The following is a 22,584-nucleotide window of genomic DNA, read 5'->3' on the forward strand; positions in this document are numbered from 1 at the left end:
AAGCCTGAAGCTTGAACCCCCAGAATAAGAAAGAGGGATGCGCTAAGAGAAGAAGGAAGAGAGAGGAAGAATGAAGAAATTTTTCTCATATAAAAAGGCCACTAAGGAAGCACTTTTATAATAGAAGAAAAAATGAGGAGCAGGAAGGCAGGGCTGGCATATTCATATCTTACTCTCATTAGAATTGCTTCAAAAAGGGGACGAATATATATACAAATTTAGTTGAATGCATAAATATATCTTACCCAATAGGGAAAAAGGAGGAGAAGGGAATAAGAGATATGGGGGGGGGGGGGAGAGTAAAGGGAAGGGAGGATTAAGGGTAGCAGTAGTGAGAAAACAAAGAAACTTTTGAAGAGGGATAAGAAGATGGAGAGAGAGAGAGAGAGAGAGAGAGAGAGAGAGAGAGAGAGAGAGAAAAGAAAAGAGAGGACAGAGGACAGAGGAGAAAAGAGAGGAGACAGAATGAAGGAAAATGCACAGTAATCATATCTGTAAACATGAATGGGACGAGCTAAACCATAAAATGGAAGATGATAGCTTAGATTTGAATGGATTAGAAACCAGAATCCAATAATATGATGTGTAAATGACATACACTTGAAACATTAAGTTACACAGAGTTAGAATATAGAGCTGGAGAAAAATCCATTATGCTTCAGCAGAAATTTAAAAAAAAAAAAAGTCGGGAATAGAAATCATGATCTCAGACAAAAAAAAGTAAAAACAGAGTTAATTAAAAGATAATTAGGAAAACTACATTTTTCTACCTTAGACAATGAAGTAATTTCAAAAAAAAATTAGCAAGTTTCTCTAATAAAGGCCTTATTTCTCAAACATGTAAAGAACTGAGTCAAATTTCTAAAAATAAAAAAATTTTAAAAATTTTAAATTATAAAAACAATTGATAAATGGTCAAAGGATATGAATATTCAGTTTTCAGAAGAAGAAATCAAAGTTATCCACAGCCATATGAAAAAATGCCCTAAATCGTTACTAAAGAGAAAAAGGCAAAATAACACAACTCTGAGATACCACTTTACATCAGGTTGGTTAATATGACAGAAAAGGAAAATGATAAATGTTGGAGGAAATATGGAAAAACTGGGACACTAATGCCTTGTTAGTGGAGTTATGAACTGATCCAAACATTCTGGAGAACAATTTGGAAGTTTACCCAAAAGGTAATAATAAAACTGTACAAATTCGTTGATCTAGCAATACCACTACTAGATCTAAATCCCAAAGTATCAAAGAAAAAGGAAAAAGACCTGTACATACAAAAACAGTTATAGCAGCTATTTTGTGGTGGCAAAGAATTAGAAACAGAAAGGCTGCTAATCAATTAGGGAATGGCTAAACAAGTTATGGCATAAGATTGTATGGAATACTATTGTGCTATAAGAAATGACAAGGGAGAGTGATATCAGAAAAACATGCTAAGATCTATATAAACTGATATGAAGTAAAGTGAGAACTGGGAGATCAACATGCACAGTAACAGTAATGTTATAATAATGACCAACAGTGAAAGACTTGGCTATTCTTCTTATTACAATAATCCAAAACAATTCCAAAGGAGAGAGGATGAAAAAAATGCTGTGTACCTCCAAAGAGAGAACGGATGAAATCTAAGTGCAATTTGAATATAATCTTCTGATTTCATTTTTTTCATTTTGTTTTGTCAAACAGTTAATATAGAATTATTTTGCATGATTTCACATGTATAACTGATATCATATTGTTTGCCTTCTAAACAGGTGGGGGAGGAGTGAAAGAGGGAGAGAATGAAACTTAAAATTGAAAAAGAAAATAATGTTAAAAACAAATAAATCATAAATGATCAGTTCTTCTAAGCTCAAAGAGAAAGAAGAGAAAATGGTGTTTATGCATTTAAGATTAGGCATTCTTTTTCTTTGGAATTTTCAAGGCCCAGACACTCAAAAATAAAGCAGGTAGTTCCCAAATGATAGGACAATAAGGCTAAATTGAGATAGCTGAGGAATTTTTCTGGTACCAATAAACATAACCTATAAGTGTTTTTTGCTATGTTGCTGTCAAATACAAAAAAAAAAAAAAAAAAGTTATTTGCACAGTTAATGGCAGAAAACACTGACTCTAGGGAAAATTTCAGATGCTTGAAATAAGAGTTTAATATTTCAAAACTGAGTAAATAAGTTTCTAATGCCCTGCTATAAAAATTGCTATCTGTTCCTAAAAGAGACATAACAGTTAAAACAAAGACATTTCAGGATACATTTTGTCATTTCATCTGATAAATCATAACAATAACTATTTTCTTACAAATATCTCAAATTGAACCAACAAAGACAATACCTATAAATAAATTATTAATATCAGTACTACTATCTTGTTCTTATCTTTTTTGATGCAGTTGAGCTAGAAGTTAATTGAGCCAAGGAACAAAGACAACACTTACAAATAAATACCTTAGTCAGTTTCAGGCAAGATACAATGAGTTTAAAGCTATCAGGGAAAAAGCTGTGGCTAAATAGATTTAGAAAGCAAAGTTCAAGAAGAATATACTTAATTTAATACAGTACCCATCTTAATGTATATTTTTTAGATTTTTGTGAAATAAATCAGGACAAATTAGAAAGTATCCTAACAAAAGCATCTAAGGTCCAAGAATGGAATCAAAAGAACTTCCATGGAAAACTTCTTTCTGCATGTACTTGGCCAACAACACATTGACAAAGACATACTGAATGAATGGTGATGTCATGCAGATGTGCTTATAGAAATAGCATGGTTTTTAATTGCAATTCAAGACCAGGTCATAGACATCAGAAATTATAGAATGTTTAAGGAGCCTGGATTTGGTATTCAAAGCAGTTTATACAAGGAATCACAGACACTTTGTTATACAATTCCGCAGTCTACAAAAATTTAATACCCACCAGATACCAAGCAAGACATGACCTGATTGTTGGAAGCTCCCTATGTTTCATAGACTGACAGATGACAAATTCCCATAATACAATCTTTAAAATATCCTTGAGAATGCAAACCAATAAACTATACTGGAATAAGATCATTAAAACAGAAAAACTATTGCTCACAATCAGCAGGACATGACAGTGATTCATAAAATCTTTAAGGCAACATTTTTCATAGATGCCACTATATTAAATACTAATAATCTCCAAGCTGAATGTAAGTGGAATAAAAAGCTTTCAAAATACAGACCTAGCAGAAGACAAAATCATCTGCTAAAGAAAGGATAAGGACATATTGGAATATCCTGAAGATGCTTTGGTCAGGCCTACAAAAGAGTCAAATCCTTTCATGCAAATTACTAAAGTACTTATTTTATCTACCTAAGCAATAGTCCACTGAACATTAAATATAAACAAATAATAACAAAATAGCATGTACCAAGATTGTTTCAATCCAAAGTCCACCAAACAAACAAAAAAAGAATGATTTCTCTATAATGCTAATAGCAACACAGATTACTCATGAAAATAACAGTAACTGTGTAAAACCACTTCAAACTGTAACAATTGAGCACCTGCTAACTATCTGGCAAGACATGATTTGGTAGCTAGAATTATACAATAAGTAGTTCATTATCTTTGAAAAACTAACAGGTGACAAATCCCCCCTCCTATATACATATATACATATCCTATATACATCAAAATATTCTTGGAAATTTTCAACCAATAACTGTCCTGGACATTACAAATATAATTTTTGTTCAAAATCATCCACAAATAATTTTGATTCATAAAAACTGAAGAATGTTTTATATTTGATCATATGAATATTTAGTAATTTCAAATTAAATGGAACAATTTTTTTTGTTTATTTATTCACCTGTTTTGTTTATTTACTCACTTATTTACTCACCTATACAAAAATCTACAAAAAATTATATATAAAAGAATTTTGGCAGGATAGCAGCTTATCCCAGGGCCATTTCTAAGTGAACTACATTTAAAAATATAAGAAATGAGAACAATAACAATAGCAATAATCTGAAGTGACTAAGATCCAAGAGTAGAATCAAAAGACTATCCAAACGGTATAATTCCCATGTTCTCAACCAACATATTCTGAGTGAAGTCTATATTGGCAAATCCAGTAATTCTGTCTGGAGGACATCGTTGTATGCTTGTGAAAACTGGATAGTATGCCAGCACCATGCCAGGAAACTGAATCACTGCCATTTGAATTGTCGCAGGAAGATTCTGAAGATCACCCGGCAGGAGAAGATACCAGACACTGAGGTTCTTCCTTGAACTCTACTGCAGAAAGCGCAACTCCATTAGGCTGGCCACATTGTTAGAATGCCAAATGTACACTTGCCAAAAAAAAATTATTTTATGGAGAACTCACATAGGGCAAGCAGTCACAAGGTGGTTCAGATAAAGTGATACAGATTTCTCTTAAAAACTTTATAATTGAGTGTATGATCTGGGAGACACTGGTATAGGACTGCCCAGCATGGCATACCTACATCAGAGTAAGTGCTGTGATCTATGAGCAAAGCAGAATAGAATTAGCTCAAAGGAAATGCAAGAGTGCAAAATTAGAGAAGCCAGCCCAAATGTTTATGTTCAACCTATATCAGAGCATTCTGAGCTCATATTGGTCTGATCAGTCACAGTTGGACAAACTTTAATTTGATTCTAACATAGTGATGTCATTTTGGTCGTCTTTGAGAAAGAAGAACAACCCAAATGGGGTACTAATGGACAACAAGTCCACTAAAAGACATATTACTAATTGAAAATTTAAAAAATGAATTCCACTGTTAAATAAATTTCAATATTAAAAGGATACAAAAATGTATCCTCCTCCACTAATAGACACCACGTTAGAAACTCAAGAAAATATGACCCAAAAGCTGAAGAAGCATAAGTCTACTCTCTGATACTAATTCCTACTAAGTTGGGGTTTACTGAGCTTCAAGTAAGAAAGTGGCCAAATGAACATCCCAGTCTTTAAAAAAATCAATGACTACATATCACTGGAACTAAAGGTGAATGAAGAATAAAGTGAAAAGATTAAAAGAAATAGAATGATAGAAACTCAGAGACCCAAATCCAGTCACAGTAGCAAGTATGGACACTATGAGACATTACAGACCAAGTACTCCTTTCCTCTTCTATCAATGGTCCAAAATCAAATTATCAACCACACTACTAACACAGTCCCAACAAGATAACAATACATTGACAAAGAATTGTTGAGCAAATAGCTGATTCATATAGATTGATTTCTAGAAATCACAAATTTATGGTAATAACCAGGAAAAGGTCATCACTACCAAAATTATAGAATTTCACTCAAGTAGCTTCATCCTATTGGATCAGTGCAAATTTTACAACATTTTTTTTTACATTTACAACATAGAAACTGCAAAGTTACAAAAATTTGGGCTTGCTCTTTTTCATAATCAATGATAAATTTCCATAATTTGGAAAAAACTCAAAATACCTTTGAGAATAAAGACAAAAAAAGTTGTTCACAATTACCCATACATAACATGGATCCATAAAAATTTAAGAACAATATTTTTAATAGATGTTGCCTTACCAAATATTCATAATTTCCAAGCTATGTGGAATTTAAAGCTTTCAAAAGAGCTATGTAGAGGAGGAAATTAAAACTATGTAGGAAAATATGATCATCAATAATCTAATCTATTAAGGAGACTGTCTCAAATTTGCTTTCAGTGAGTCTATAAGAGATGAGTTTTATTCAGTTACAAAAAGGAGTTATGTTATTTACCTGGCAACAAGGCACAAAACATTAAATATAAAAGAATAGTAAGACAAAGACTTTTAGATGAACTATATCAAAAAAAGATAATGAGATGAAGATAATGATATGAAGATAATGAGATTAGAAAAATGAGATGATTAGAAATTGGAAAAAAATTAGAAATAAAAACCAACCCCAACACCAATATACTCCTTATGGTAGACACAGTAGGAACAAGAAACCTCAGTCTTCCGCAACTATTAGAAAAAAAGGAAGTGGTTAAAAGAGGAAAAAGTCTTTGTTAAATGTTAAAATATCCACAAAAAGCTTGAGAAAACACATCTTCCTTTTTTGCGAAAGTAAACAACTAGGAACATGTACATGTAATTTAAGATACAGTTCATATATTGGTTAATTTTGATGATTTTTCCTCTAGTTTTTTACAGTGTAGGAAAGAGGAAAGCAAGGAATATAATTAAAAAGGACTATAACAACCAAAAAATCAATAATTGTATAATCATTATGGAGAAGCATAACAGAATGTCCCAAGAAATATTACTTTATAAACTAGTGAAAAGCAGTACAAGATGGAAAACTGTGCAGAAAACTAGATCTGAAATACCACTTGGCTAGTTAATTCCCAGAATATTTATAGATAGAAAATGAAGGAAGGAACAAGATTTTATTCCACATTAATCAACAAGCATTTATGAAAGGCACTGTGTGAAAAGCTAAGCATACAAAGAAAGCAAAATAATCCATACTCTTCAAGGAATTTACATTCAAATGGAGGGAGGAGAGATAACATGTAAATAATTACATACAAAGTACATTGGATACTTTGTATCCATACAAAGTATATACAAAGTAGACATTGGATAATATTAGCTGGGAAAATTCTAAAAGCTGAAAGAATCAGAAAGTACCATGAAATCAAATAGATTTGCCAGCATTTCTATTCACCTCAATAACTAGAAAATTTTAACACCCTAACACTTGAAGGAAGAAAAGGAAATGAAATTTGAAATGATAAAATCAGAAAATCACTTATATAGAGAGAATAATTCAGTACTAGAAACAAAATGATTTTAATCACTGTCAGGGATTAACTTTCACAGTATCTCTATGTGGTCACAAAAGAATGGAAATGTCCATGGGGGGAAAAAAAAGAGAGAGATAAAGGAAGCTTGGAAGGCATCAATAACCTACCAACATACATGCCTATTTTCTTACAACTCTACAATCTTTATAAAAATGATCTATTAATATGTTAGCAAGTTCCCATGATGAAAAAAACACACAATCTTTTGCATTCATTTTTCTATGGTACACCACATCTTCACAAGTAACTAAAAAGTTACTTTCCACTGTTTTCTGTGTCTTGATTGGAAAAAAAAAAAAAAGCTTTTTGTTTGATAGGACAAAATGCAGCCTTTTAAGATTTTCATCCAACAAAGAAATTCTCATGCAAATTCTAAGAACATATAAGATTCCATGATAGATGCAACCACAGAGAAAATGCAGGTCAATAATCCTCTGGTTATCAGTATCAAGCAAGGCATAAAACAGGCACATGAATACTCATCAAAGGAATCTGCCATTATCATGGAGGATATCTTGGGGAAACCAGATCACAGATATAGAGGCAAAAAAAGACCTCTGAGACAATTTATTCCAATCTGTTTATTTGACAGACAAAAACAAGGAAGACAAGGGAGGTTAATTAACTTTTCCAGAGTCACCCAGTCAATGGGCACCAAAGGCACAATTTTGACTGAGTTTTTCTATCTCCAAAGCCAAGTCTCTTCCCACTAAACTTTATTTTAAAAAAGAGAGAGAGAGAGAGAGAGAGAGAGAGAGAGAGAGAGAGAGAGAGATGATTCTTTCTTAGTGTTTAAAATATTCAATAAAACAAGAATTAGAAAGTATTGTTCCAATTGAAGACAAACTTCATCTATCTAAACAGGACAAAGTGGAATCCACACCCAATATCCCAAACAGTTCAAGGGCAGCATAATATAGTTAGAAAAGAATCATCCTGGAAGTTGAGTAGAGTAACTAGGCTCGTCCATTTAATAGCTGTATTCCACTTAATCGCTGAACTCAAGTCCTCATCAGCAAAATGGATACCATAATACTGACATTGTAAAATCTAACTCACAGGATTGTTGAGAAAAGTATTTTACAAACCACAAAGTATTAAATAAATGTGAATTTCTTATCTTCTACAGCATCCCTAAAAGACAGTAATCTCATATCTGCTTGAATATTACCAGTGACAATGAGCTCATTATTTTAAGAAGCAAGACATTCCATGGATATACAGGTCTAATGGTTTGACAATTCTGATTCAAGTAGAGATTAGATCTGCTGCTCTATGATTTCCACACACTGATCCTATTTTTATCCTCTAGACAGAGCAACAGAGAATAAAAACATTCCCTCTTCTACATAGTAATCCTTCAGATATTTTAAGATAACTAATGTCTCCCCTTTGTCTTCTCTTCTACAAAGTAAACACCTCCTAGACATAATTTTCAGATTTTACACAATCCTGGGTACTCTCCCCTGGACACTTAAATAAATGTGCCCTAAAAAGATAATGAAAAATGTTGGAGGTTACGTGGGAAAACTGGGGAAACGTGGGAAAACGTGGAAAACTCTACCTTGTTGGTAGAATATTGAACAGATCCAACTATTCTGAAGAACAATTTGGAACTATGCCCAAAAGACCATAAAACTGGGCATAGCCTTTGATCCAGAAGTGTCTCTACTGGGTCTGTATCCCAAAGATCATAAAAAAGAGAAAAGTCCCACATGTACAAAAATGTTTGTGGCAGTCCTTTTTGTAGTGGCAAGGAACTGGAAGAATATTATTGTTCTATAAGAAATGATCAGTAGGATGATTTCAGTAAAGCCAGAAAGACTTACATGAACTTATGCTAAGTAAAGGGAGCAGAACCAAAAGAACATTGTACACAGAAACAAGATTATGTGATGATCAACTGTGATGAACTTGGATCTTTTCAGCAATGAGGTGATTCAAGGCAATTTCAATAGATTTGTGATGGAAAGAACCATCTACATCTAGAAAATGAACTATAGAAACTGAATGTGACCCTTTGATCCAGCAGTGTTACTACTGGGCTTATATCCCAAAGAGATTATAAAGAAGGGAAAGGGACCTGTATGTGCACGAATGTTTGTGGCAGCCCTTTTTGTAGTGGCTAGAAACTGGAAACTGAATGGATGTCCATCAGTTGGAGAATGGCTGAATAAATTGTGGTATATGAATATTATGGAATATTACTGTTCTGTAAGAAATGACCAACAGGATGATTTCAGAAAGGCCTGGAGAGACTTACACGAACTGATGCTGAGTGAAATGAGTAGGACCAGGAGATCATTATATACTTCAACAACAATACTATATGATGACCAGTTCTGATGGACCTGGCCATCCTCAGCAACGAGATCAACCAAATCATTTCCAGTGGAGCAGTAATGAACTGAACCAGCTTCGCCCAGAGAAAGAACTCTGGGAGATGACTAAAAACCATTACATTGAATTCCCAATCCCTATATTTATGCCCACCTGCATTTTTTTTTTTTTTTGATTTCCTTCACAAGCTAATCGTACAATATTTCAGAGTCTGATTCTTTTTATACAGCAAAATAATGTTTTGGTCATGTATACCTATTGTGTATCTAATTTACATTTTAATGTATTTAACATCTACTGGTCATCCTGCCATCTAGGGGAGGGGGTGGGGGGTAAGAGGTGAAAAATTGGAACAAGAGGTTTGGCAATTGTTAATGCTGTAAAGTTACCCATGCATATAACCTGTAAATAAAAGGCTATTAAATAAAAAAAAAAAAAAACAAGAAAAGAAAAGAAAAGAAACTGAATGTGGATTCCAATATAGTATTTTCACTTTTCTTGGGTTTTTTGTTTGTTTACTTGCTTTTTTTCTTTTTTTTTTCCCTTTTGATCTGATTTTTTCTTGACTAGTTTGATAAATGTGGAAATGTTTAGAAGAACTGCACATGTTTAACCTACATTGGATTATTCACCATCTAGGAAAGATAAGAGGTCGGGAGGGAGAGAGAAAAATTTTGAACACAAGATTTTGCAAGTGTGGATGTTGAAAACTATCTTTGCATTGCATGTATTTTGTAAAATAAAAAGCTATTTATCTATCTAAACAGATACGGATATATCTAATGAGTCCTAACCAGCCCAGTAGAATTAAGATCTGACAAGATAAAGGAAAGCTACTTAAGTAGGCTCTACTATAGCAGTTCTATAGCAGAGAACAACTGTTTACTCAACTAGCATGTCCCAGATTTAAGTTTTGAGGAAGGTTATTCTAGTTAATTGTATAAGGGAAAGACTAAAGGAAAGAAAGTCAAAGATTGCTACAAGTCTAAATATTAAGCATTACAAACCCAAACTAAAAGGGAAGCTACAGAAATTGAAAGAAGAAATAAGTGAAAAAATCTTTATTAAAGGACTAGAATGTGTAAAACAGTGTTAATTATTAGAGATTCAAACAGGTAAACAAACTTTTCCTGCTCTCAAAGAGCTCACATTCTAGTGGTAGAGACAATGACTATAGAAGATTTCAACAGCAAGTCAAAGGGAAAGGCTTTATGGTTCTTAAAAGTATAAGAGCAAAGTTGATGGTCATGCATTTTCTTTAATATTTCCACTGATAAAATCCTATTTGGCAACATCAAGGACTTGTGTGGAGAGAACTTTATTTTTCTACATCTTCAATAGCTATGATTGCTAACTTGGATCACAGCATCAACAGTAGCATTTACAAGGTGTTATCATCTCCACAAAGGTTGCTTTCTGAAATGATGGCTAGGAGGGGTTGCAGAAAGGGTGCCACTGATGTTTTCAAAGTCCTTGGATTTATATATAAATATATATATATAGATAGATAGATAGATATAGATATAGATATATTTAGCAGCTGCTCAGTGGCTGGTGAGTTAGTGAGGAAAGTGGAATCTTTCTCCAAAGTTGCTCCTTTCCATGAATGGCAACAGGGACCACGCTGGAAGCAGCCCTGGTGTTCTAGAGAGCACCAGAAAGAAAGAAGTCAAAATATCTCCAAAAATGAGTCTAGTGATTAGGAGGATGAAGGTGCTATTAATTATAATGGAAAAATAAGGCAGAAGAGCCAGTTTCAGAAAGAGCTCAATTTCAACAGTTTCAAACCTAGAGCATAAGTGGAACATAAACAACTACAGAAAAGGTACAGAGATAGGATTAAGCACTTAATTTTGGATTCATCTATATATGTGTCAGTTGAACCATCTAATATTAAGTCCTTCAGGAAGCACCAACTTTACCTCATCATACTCCTTTGTCTAACCCTATCTTCTAGACAAGTGTGAAAAAATAATTTGTTAGCTCACAATACTGCTGTCTCTTGAGTAGAGACCACCTGTACAACAGTCGCTTATCAGGAACAAGTACCATAGTTGTCTGTGCTAACAGAGTGGCTCTACATATGACTTAATCATAATTTCTGCATTAAAAGGGACCTTAGTGGCCATACAGAGTAACAAGCCCAAACAAGAATTATCTCATGGGTGAGAATTTCCCCTACTTCCCAAAGCACTGGGGCCAGATATTGTTTTACACTCAACCTACTGTGAAAAGTCTTTTGTGCTTTCTACCACTGCCCTGCTCTAATCCCAACTCTGTAGTTCAGAACCGAACCTTCAACAGTCTTCAGACTTTATACCTAAGTCACAAAGAATGCTTTTAATCCACACTAAGAAAATTACAGTACATAAAAGATAAGAGTGATTTTTATCTTCAGTCATGATAAAAAATTCTCTATCGATCACTGAAACTTCAGATTGGGTAAAAAGAAAAACAGTCAACATCATTGAGAATGTACCACTAGCATTGTAACATGTCTGACAAAACTGGGTCAGTACCATGCAAAAATATAAGATGGGATGAGCAAAGTCATATAGTCTGGAGTCAAGTTGCAATATTAGATTTCTCCACTTCACAGTATTAGACTGTAAGCTCCCTGAGAATAATATATGCGCTGTTTTTCATCTTTGTATATAATAAATAACACTTATTTTGAGTCTGTTTTCTCAATTGTAAAAATGAGAAGATTGGATTAGATGATATCAAAGGTCTTTTCTAGATCTAAATGCTGTTTTTTTAATCAATTTTCACAGTAATATTTACTAAAATGAACTGTTTTTTTTTAAACCTACCTAATTTTCAGAGAGACAAAGAAAGAAGTATCGAAGGAGTTGCAGAAAAAAAATATATATGTATGTATATATACATATATATAAACACAGACAGACACAGATATGGGCACGGACAAGGACATAGGCATAGACATATACAGAAAATGATGTAAAAATATTTGCAAGTAATTCAAATGGAGATAATAATTAAAGTCATAGGAATAAATGAAATCACCAAAGGCAAGAGTAAATACAGAAAAAAAGGGAACCTTGAGACATGCCAGCACTTAGAGGTTGAAATGAGAATAAGAATACAAGACAACAGAAAAATTGCCTAGAAGTAGGAGGACCAAGAGAAGCAAAAGGAAAAAGGGAGTGGTCAACAAAATCAAATGCTGCAGAAAGATTAAGGAGAATGAAAACTGAGAACAAGTCATCTGATTTGAGATTATATGTCATTAGTGACCTTATAGAAGACAGGGAAAATGAAAAAAAAAAAAAAAAAACAAACCAAGAATTATAAAAGATTTAGAGTTATAAAAATTATGTTGGCTGGCTCCTTAAATACAACATTTAAATGTTTTCTCAATGAGCCATTCTAGATAATATAAATTCTAAAACATACAACTGTTCAGCATTGGTCTCCTCTGCATCATATAAGCAATCTCTGGCTAGAAAAACAAAAATAATTCTCTGCTCAATTAAAGCCATCAGCAGGGCTTGATTTATCCCATATCCCAAAATTCCATAACACCCAGCAGAAGTAGGGGAAAAGCAGCATATTAGGGTTGATTCAATCTTTTCTATATAACTTATTTCTTAAAGAGTTTAGAATTACTGTTGCTTAATTTTACAGATTCTAAAAAGGTAATTTATAGAACTGAAGCTTAATGACCATGAAAACAGCAGGAAGACAAACAACAATATGACTATGGTCTTCTACATTTTCAATTTAGTTTTTATAAAAACCCATATTTTCAATGACAGAAAAGTTCTCAGTGATACAATAGTAATGATTTATGGCGACAGCCAAGCTGTACAAGTTACAGTGAAGGCTCAAAGCTTCTGGTGGACAGTAGCACATACTGTAGGGAGCGCAAATTTCAAATGCAAAGCAAGACAATTTTCAAATTTTAGGCACACAAATGTCTCTACCCAGCTCTGACCTTACTTACTGTTTTAAGTGACTAATGCATAAAAATTGGACTTTAATATTTACATAATATATAAAAAATAAACCTATTTTTTAAAAGTTTTTCATCTATTTTAAAAAACCTTCATAGCAAGACTACACATTTCTACTTTTCTTTCAATGCTACTCCTTATTTAGCTTCTGCTCTTCTTTGCCACCTAAGATACATGATTGAGTAGAATGCCAGCTCTTACAAGGAGTGTGATAAAATATCTGTTGAATGAATGAACAAATACACTGCTGCAATTCTAAAATATTCACGTTATTATGTAAAATGATGGATTTATTTGTAATTTTTATATACCTAACAGTAACTTAATAACAGACCAAATATCACTTAACTCCCAATTTACTTCCGTGAGTTAACAGTGAGATGTAAGATGTTATACAATTTAAAATATGAACACATTTAAGAAAATTCTTATTTAAAATAAAATTATTAATATCCAAGCACCTAATAAAAGCTCAGAAGTATCTAAACTATACCTAAAATATTCTGAAAATTTGAAATTTCAGTACGTTAGTGAAATGCATTGCCAAAGAGAAAAGAAGTATATCATATATAAACCAAAATTCACCTTATCATATAAAACCATCAACCTAATTTGCCGCTTGTAAAAAATAAAAACAAACAAACACAAAAACTGAGTTGGAGAAGGTTGTTTCTCCCAGATACAGTTACATGAACTATTTTGGTGGTAGCGAAATTCATTTTTAGATTCCTTAACATGTAGGCCGAAGATAATACAACAATGGTAATGGTAAAAAACGTTAAAAGGCAAAATATTTGATTTTTTGATAAAATGAAAGTAAAAAGAATACGATACAATGTAATCAGAGTAATAATTAAAACAATTAAAATTTTAAATTGTCTTTTGAAATTATCAATTTTAAATGTACCTTTGACTATATTGCTTTCTATGGGGTGAAATATGAATATAAATTTAGAATTATAAAGTTAGTCCTATTCAAAAATCTTAGTTTTTTTCTAAAGAAATAATGAAGTAAGTTCTCAAAGGCCATTTCAATGTAAAGAGAAAGTTTTTCAATTTGACATTAACAAATAATAAAAAATTGTATTCTGTTTTTTACAAGGTATCTAGAACCAAAGATCTGAATAATTAGATAAAATCATAAGCTATATAGTTCTGATAGAAAGCTTATTTGCTTTCCTATTTTGTTTTATAAATCTATGACATGTTAGCTATTTTGGTAAAGAAATGAGCTATAAAATGGCTAATTCATTAAGAAAAACAGAGATCACACAAATACTTCCTTTTCCAGGGAGTATCGGTGTGTCTTTTCTCTCCAGGCATCCATTTTAACAAACATCATTAATACTGTATTAAGCAGCTTACACAATAAAAGATAGTATTTTGCCAATCCACATAAACTAATAAGTGAAATTTTTTTTTTGAAGATTAAAATGTTGATGAATAAAATGGCTTAATAATAAAACCTACAATCTTAACAACTCAAAAACTTGTTTTAGTTTTCCCATTTTCAAATAAAATTCATATAGTAAATGTCATTATGATGCTTGTTGATATATTATTGTCATGCTAGAAAATTATTTAAAAGGTGCCTGTGATTTAAGTACTGCAATGTGTCGCTATAGGTACATGTACACAAAGCCTTTTCCTTTTGTCCAAGGATCCACAAATAAGATCAAAACAAAAGCATGTAGTTTTGTACAATTTTTTCTATAGTTGTGAATGAGTAGTGATAATTTGAATGTCCTTGATTTTCTCCTCTTCTAACACATACAATGAAAAGGAAAATATATTTTTACAGAAATCATAAAATTGCATATCCAAATGAATCAAATAATGTCCTGAAATAGCAGAAAACTTAATGAAAGTGAAAATGGTTCATAAAAATACATGGCTTGCAGTTTACAATTATTATCCCTTACAATAATATTGTTTTCAAGAGCAAAAATTGTATAATCTAATTATAATCAGGCCTATTGGGCAATATTTGCTATTGTAAAATTCAAAATGAAGTACCTATTTCACTGAGAATTCAGATAATTTTTCAAAGAAAATAGATGGTCCTTTGATCTCTCTAAAATTTCAACAGAAGTCCAAAATGCAACAATTTCTTAATTATTAAATTTAATCAACTGAAAATCATGGAATCTCTTTCCATCACTTAATTAAAATACAGTTCGCTACATACTGGTTTGCTTATCCATTATAAACATTTCAAATTTCAATTCTCCACTCAGTCATTTCTTTTAACATCCAAAACATTACCTTTGAAAATTTCCCCCTCGCATAGATAATTCACTGTTACCCATCTTTTATACATTATACACTACCCCACCTCCCCAAAAAAAAAAAAAAAAAAAATGTTTTAGAGCAGAGACAAAAAAAAAAATGACAATGCTCACATTTCTGGTTTGCCCTTCAGGCGTAGTCTGGGTGTCTTCAGCTTGCCTTTCTGGTCTTCAGTGTTGTCACTAATTGCTGGGGAATGTAGTTAGGACAGCATGAAGCATCAAAAATAAAAGCTGTTGCTTTAAGAAAACATTTTCTTAAATACTTGGATAAAACAACTTTTACTCTTAGTTCTTGGCTGAGTTGTATAAAATCTTGGAGATGCTCCTTGAAAAAGTTAATTTCTTTAACGGGCAAAAAAAGAAAAGAAAAGAAGATCTGAAAACTTACGTTCTGAATACATTCCGAAGGATGCCTGATTTGATTTGAAAGCAGGTTTGGACTGATGAGCAAACTTTTTTGTCGAAAATTAAGGTTCTCCCTTTAATTTGGACATTTGCCTTGCCATCTTCTAAATTAATCCTGTCTCCCTTACAATGTAATCATACCTGCAAAAACCAAATGCAACATTTCCCAAATGTGTGGACACTGTGGAAGCTTCATTTGAAAAGCTTCTTATTTCCCTTAATACTGGTGACTGACCGGAATTGTATGTACCACCACTTTTTAAATAGCCCAAGAGACTTAAAAAGCCTTCTAACTTTGAAAACCAAAAAGTTCTGGGTTTTTCTGTGCCCCAGGACGGTTTCTTTCCTCAAGCTCAAGCCGAGAAAGCAGACAAAAGAAGCTGATTTGACTGAGCTGTGCCAAGTCTTGCCTTTTTTTTTTCTTTCCTCAGCTCTCTCCCTCTCTCTCTCTCTCTCCCTCTCTCTCTCTCTCTCTCTCTCACTCACTCTCTTTTGCTCCCAGTATGGCAACCTTCCCGAGCAGGCTTGGCGGAGCTCCAACCTGTGCCAGTCTGTCTGAATTCTTGTTTCCAAAAGATGCCCTTTGCGGATCAATTAATATATTTAAAAACAGGAAACCGTGGTTTAGTAACCAAATCCTGGCACCAACAGCCTCTTCTCCTGCCAAATCACCTTACAGATTTCATGGTATCCTACCTTTCGTAATCACTACAAACATTTTCCTGAAGCAATCATGGAATATCGGAAGCCATTCACTGTTCAGCGAAAAGGAATCTGTTCTCTAGAAATGCCCATATGCGACATTTGCACAACCTGCAGTAAATCAAGAGTCTTCTGGGAGAGGGGATGTATATAACTTTAATAAGTACGTACCACATACTGTATTTCTTTTTATAATACTTGGCTTTCCTTGTCCTACTGCAAAGAATCCTGGGAAGAACAGAAATGGAAGCATATACATGTAATCATATTTTATCTTCTGAAAATTTTGCTGCAAAGTTAGGTGATTCTGATCAAAATGTCAAGTCTTAAAGGGTAATCAAATATCAAAGCTGTAGCTATGTCTAATCTTCAAAATATCAATTATTGCAAGTAAAAGAGAAGAGAGGGGAAAGAGGGAAAAGGGGAAAGGACTTATTTTCAAAAACAGAAATTCCTCATCAAAAAAAATTTTTTTTGATATGATAAAACATTCTCATATAGACTTTTATAGATCTGGAATTTAAAATTAACTTGGGTTAGGATTTGGAGTAAAACTAAATACATACTTGAATCTTTGCTCAAATACTTCCTGGCTGAATGACCTTGAAATGGTCATTTGACCTCTATGTTTGAGTTCTCTATGTAAGATGAGATAAAAATAAAAGACTGTTAAAATAGGGGAACTTTAAAGATCTTTCCAGATAAGCATCCTATTATATCCTATTATTCTATCATAATTTTATTATTATTATTACTCTATATCACATTCTTACATTTACTTAAACAGGTCAATAGATAGTACTTCTTTTACAGCCTATCAGCTGGAGGAAACTATCTATTCTTTATCTCAGGTATAGAAATTTTATCTGTACTCATTTCCTCTTGAAAAAAAAAAATTCATTACCTTCATCCAAAAGGCAAACTCAATACATAGGAAAGAATATCTAGTGGGTAGAAAATCAGGAGATTTGAGTACAGATTCAGCCTTGCCACTAGCTCATTGTGTAACCCTAGTCAAAGTCAATGAACTTAATAGACCATAACTTCCTTATCCATAAAATGCATATTTGACTAAAGAGTTCAACTACAAAATTCTAATATCATAGCTTTATAGAATTTCATAATCCCTCACTCCTCTCTAGATTTTTTTCTAACACTGATCCCTTCTGGTTCTTCTCTTCCTACATATCTAATGCCTTCTCAGAATCCTCTGTTGATTTCTTCAGCCATGGGAAACCCATTAATCATCATGGGTGTCCCCAAGCCCCTCTCCTGAGTCTTCTATTTTTTACTGTATATTTTCATATGTGCACAATTTCACCAGCTCCCTTGGATTTAATTATCTCTCTGTAGTCAACTATCTGGTCTATATATTTTTTCCTAATCTCTCTCCTGAGCTTCAGATCAACTGTTACCAATTGTTTGGTACATCTTTGGACATCTCAAACTGGGTGTCCTGAAAGCATCTCAAACAAAACATGTCAAAAACTGATAAATAAATTTCTCTTTCTTCCAACCCATTCTCTTCATTTACTAGAAGGTTGAATGAAGGTGGAGGAAGGTGTCATTTTAGGAAAGCCAGATTTCAATAATAGTAGCTGAAAAGATTTAGGAAAGAAAAAGATTTAAAATAAAGAAAAATGTGTTGCCTTCGGATCAGGCACTTCAGAAGGCAGAATAGAAGAGCTGGGTGAAGTTTTTAGGTGGCAGGATTAATGAGAATGGGATTGAAGAATTAGGTAGTAGGAAGTCAAGAATAGGATTTAGGTGATGATCTATAGGAATTCATAATTAGTGGAACGTAAAGAGTATGACCAGGTGTGAGAATGTGAAGTCAAGAAGGATGAGAGGACTGAAGTCATCAGATTTGGCCACAAAGACATCATTGGTAACTTTGGAAAGAACATTCATAATAGCATTTTATATTATGTTCTGATTTTACATTACCAGTTAAAAAACCAAAAGAGAGAAGGAACTATTGCCCAAAATTTCTTCTCTACAACCACTTTCCTTACACTTTAGGTTATTTCTATCCTTATATCTTAAAGTTTTATCTTAGACATGCAAAATGCCAAAGATAACAAAAGATGAAAATAATCAATGGAGGGGCTTCAAAACAACTTACTGTTGGTAAGTTTTGAATTCATCCAAACATTCTGAAAAGCATTAGGAATTATATCAATCTCTGTGTTTTCTTTCTCAACATGAATAATGTGGAAATATATTTTGCCATGTATAATCTCTGTCAAATAAGTTTGCTTTCTCATAGAGGGAGGATACAAGGGAAGGAGAGAATTTGCAATGCAAAATTTTTAAATGAATGTTAAAAAATTGTTTTCATATGTAATTGGAAAAAAAATATAAAAATTTTCAAAAAAAAAAAGAATTAAATCAATCAATCAATAAACATTTATCAAGTATGTACTATGTATTGGGTATTGTGGGAAGTTCTAGAGCTACATAAAGGCAAAAGACAGTCCTTGTTCTCAAAGAGTTTACAATTCAATTAAAGAGGCAACAAACAAATATATACAAACCAAATATATAACAAGGATAAATAGGAAATAATTAAAAGAGGAAAGGCATAGAATTAGAGGGGGTTAGAAAAGATTTCCTAGAGGAGATGCAATTTTAGCTGGGAGTTAAAAGAAGCCAGATAATTCAGCCAATGGAGATGAGGAGGAAAAACATAAAGGAAACTCTGGAAAAATAGCCAGAATCTTTTGATGGAGTGACTAGTTCGTGGAATAGCAATCAAGCCAGTGTCAGTCGACTGAAGACTACATGGCAGGAAGTAAAGAAGACTGGAAAGGTAGCAGGAAACTGAGCTATGAAAGACCATGGATGTCAAACAGAATATTTTATACTTGCTTCTGCAGGCAGCAGAGAACCACTGGAGTTTATTGAGTAGGGAGGCAACATAGCCAGACCTGCACCTGCACTTTAGGAAAATCACTTTGGTGGCTAAATAGAGGATGAATTAAAGAAGGAAGAGAGTAGAGACAAGCAGACCCCCAAGCAGGCTATCGCAATGATCCAGGCAAAAGGTGTTTGGGGTCTTCATTAGAGTGGATGGCAGTGTCAGAGGAGAGAAGAGCGCATATTGGAGAGGAGGTACAAAGATGAAATTGATATGTCTTGGTAATAGACTGGATGTGGTAGGGCGAGAGTGAGGAATCTAGGATTACCAAAACAAACTTTTTGTCCCAGAGAGTTTACTACTAGGTATGTATATTATGAAAGAAAGAAAGGTATCATTCATATACATCAAAATCTTCCTAGCAGTACTTTTTATAATAACAAAGGTCTAGAAACAAAGCAGATATAGGATGGGAATGGCTAAACAAAGTCTGACATGTAAATGTAATGAAAGATTGTTGCAGCATAAGAAATAATATACATAAGAAATTCAGAGAAGCATGAGAAAACTCAAATTAGCTGATGTAGCCTGAAGAAAGCAGAAGCAGGAAAATTAAACATACATTAACTATGACAAAGTAGATAAAGAGCATTTAGCAAAGTAAATGAAATAGTGCTTACAATTAAAATGACCAAGCTTGACCTTGGAAAAAAGTAAATGTGTGTGTGAGAGAGATATTATGGGTATGAGATATTAAATTTATTGCCAGGCATATGATGGTGGTTGGCTTTATTGAATTGCTTTTTTTTTTTTTTTTTTTTTTTGCTCTTTTTTAATCTTTGTTAAAAGGGAGCAATTTGTTGCAAGGAGATAGGGAAAGATAAGATTACTATATAAGATATATATATATATATATATATATATATATATATATATATATATATATAGGTGTAAGTAAGGAAAGCTCTGGATATTGGAGTAAATCTGTTGAGCCTACCTGACTCACACTGTACACTAAGGACTTTCTCCTTTTTGGGAGAGCCCTAGACATCAGACAAACCTAAGCTTTGAGTTATTTTCCCTGCCAACTCCAAGATGGAATACATAAAGATCAGGAGGCAACAAAAAGGAGATTGAACCCTCTTTTTGGAAGATCAGGTTCTCAAAGTCTGAGCCCTGTCTTTATGTATGAGTCAAGAGCTAAGGGAGTCTTTTAAAGAGAAAGGATAAGCTTCCCAGAAGCAGGTTCCATGTCATTACTTTAAAAACAAAAGACTTAAAGAATAAGATAAAGTATAAAAATAAATTAATTAAAAGCTGAGAGTCCCTCTGAGTTAAAGGCTGGTATATTCCAGAAGTTGTATGCAACAAAAAGTTGCAGTGCTTCCTAGAGATTGCTATTGTAAAGAAAACTATATAAATGAACATGGATAGATAAATTTATTGTAACAGAATTTGGCCTACATGTCATTTATTATTTCCTGAAATGTTACTTTATTTTTTTGGAATGAAGAAAGTGAATGAAGGATAATTACTATTTCTTGGTGTCTACATAACTCACAAAGTTGTTCTGAGTTAAAGTACTTTGCAAATTTTAAAGCACTGTAGAAAAATGTGTTTTATTATTACTATGCAAGATAAAAGAATATTTAAAAGTCCATTTGCTGTTCAATTATCTTCTTTTCTTCCCCCTTATGGTTTGAAATTTAATTTTCATGATGAATAACAGAAGTGTTCCTCTCCTTCTCTCCACCCCACCTTCCACTCTTCCATTTCCCAAATCATTCTGAGATCAAGTTGGAAGATAAAGTTCTTGCCTCACAGGAGAAAGGTTTCAGGTGAGCTGCAGTTGAAAGAAAGCAGAATTTAAACTGAAGGGTCCTAAATATGAATCCTAGTTCTGCTACTTGGGACTTTAGGTAAACAACTTCTCTCTAATCTTGTTTCCTCATACCTCTTTAGTCCTTCCAACTCTGAATCTATAATCTACCTGTAGAATATCAGAGAGGACAGGCCAGAAATTAAACCCATGAATGATTGACTTTGAATATTCCGAATCATCTACCTTCAAAAATGGCTATAATATTTAAAAGAGCATTGAATTTAGAGTAAAAATATCAAGATTCAAATTCAGGCTTTTACATTTCCACCTGGACAAATCATTTTATCTCACTGTGGAGATAAGTCATTTTCTCAATTCTTAAGTCCCCTCATGCTCTATTTTTATGGTTCTATAAGTAACTAAGTTGTTGGAGGTCATAAAAAGGAAGATTCAACAAGTCTCAGGCTGAATATGGATTATAATCATTGAAAACTCCCAAAAAAGTTATCTTTAGATTTTTATAATATTTTTTAAAAATGATTTGCATAAGCAGAGTTATTATCTCAAATATGTCAAGGACCAGTAATACTGGTATTTCTTCCACCAAATCGGATTGTCATGTGTCTACCTAATTTTCAGACTAGGTGGGTTCCCTGGGTCTCAGAGGGATTAAGTGACTTGCTCATGATCATAAAACTGTTAAATATCAGAGGTGAGATTTGAATCTAGGTTTCTTTGATCGTGTCTGTTTTTAATTCCAGTCCTCTATTCATCATTACATGATGTGTATGAAGGGAGGGGTATAATCTATCCATATATATAATTTGTTTTACTTGCTTGTAAACACATCTTTTAGTCAATGGAAATCATGAATATAAACTTATATCAAGAGAATATTATATAAGAGAAGTTGTAATTTGGACAGTAATTAGAGAATGGACATGTTCTATTGAATCATTCTGAGAATCACTGAATGCTGATGCTAGAAAGTACCTTATCATTCTCTTATTTTACAGACAGGGAAACAAAAACCCAGTAAGGTGACTTGCTTAAACCCAGCTCCATTCTGGTACAGCTAGGACCTAAATCATGATACCTACTAGTATTATTATATCTGTTCTACAAAGTAGGAAACTGAGGCTCAGAGAAGTTAAAATATTTGGTTAGGATCATACATTTAATAAGCATTAAAGCCAAGAATCAAAGTAGGTCTCTTTGAGGGTGAATTTAGAACCAGACATGGAAGACCTCATGGAAGGGATAGCATTTTCATGAGTTTAAAAACAGCACCAAGGCCAGCATCCTACCCTACTGTCTCTGACAGAAGCAGACTCCATTAACCACAGAAA

The 22,584-nt window shown here is 33.1% G+C and overlaps 1 protein-coding gene across 5 annotated transcripts in view; it reads right to left on the bottom strand.

Annotated features, from left to right (window-relative positions):
* Positions 1–22,584, bottom strand: part of MSRA (methionine sulfoxide reductase A) — a 509,773-nt gene that overhangs the window by 435,274 nt on the left and 51,915 nt on the right. Inside the window, exons 1-4 of one of the 5 annotated variants that reach the window (XM_031950912.1) lie at positions 17,120–17,184; positions 16,725–16,781; positions 15,835–15,992; positions 15,558–15,633 (exon numbers count right to left, since the gene is read on the bottom strand). The exons of 1 other annotated variant lie outside the window; for it this stretch is intronic. Coding sequence is in view for 3 of the 4 variants with exons in the window: in XM_031950909.1 (XP_031806769.1) it covers positions 15,835–15,847 (13 nt within the window). In the remaining variant the exon portion in view is untranslated. Of the gene's footprint in view, positions 1–15,557; positions 15,634–15,834; positions 15,993–16,337; positions 16,406–16,724; positions 16,795–17,119; positions 17,189–22,584 lie in introns of those variants that run through there. 3 more of the 5 variants (XM_031950909.1, XM_031950910.1, XM_031950911.1) reach the window with 3 other exon arrangements.

The sequence above is a fragment of the Sarcophilus harrisii genome, chromosome 2 (genome assembly GCF_902635505.1).
Source record: "Sarcophilus harrisii chromosome 2, mSarHar1.11, whole genome shotgun sequence".
NCBI classification, from domain to species: Eukaryota; Metazoa; Chordata; class Mammalia; order Dasyuromorphia; family Dasyuridae; genus Sarcophilus; species Sarcophilus harrisii.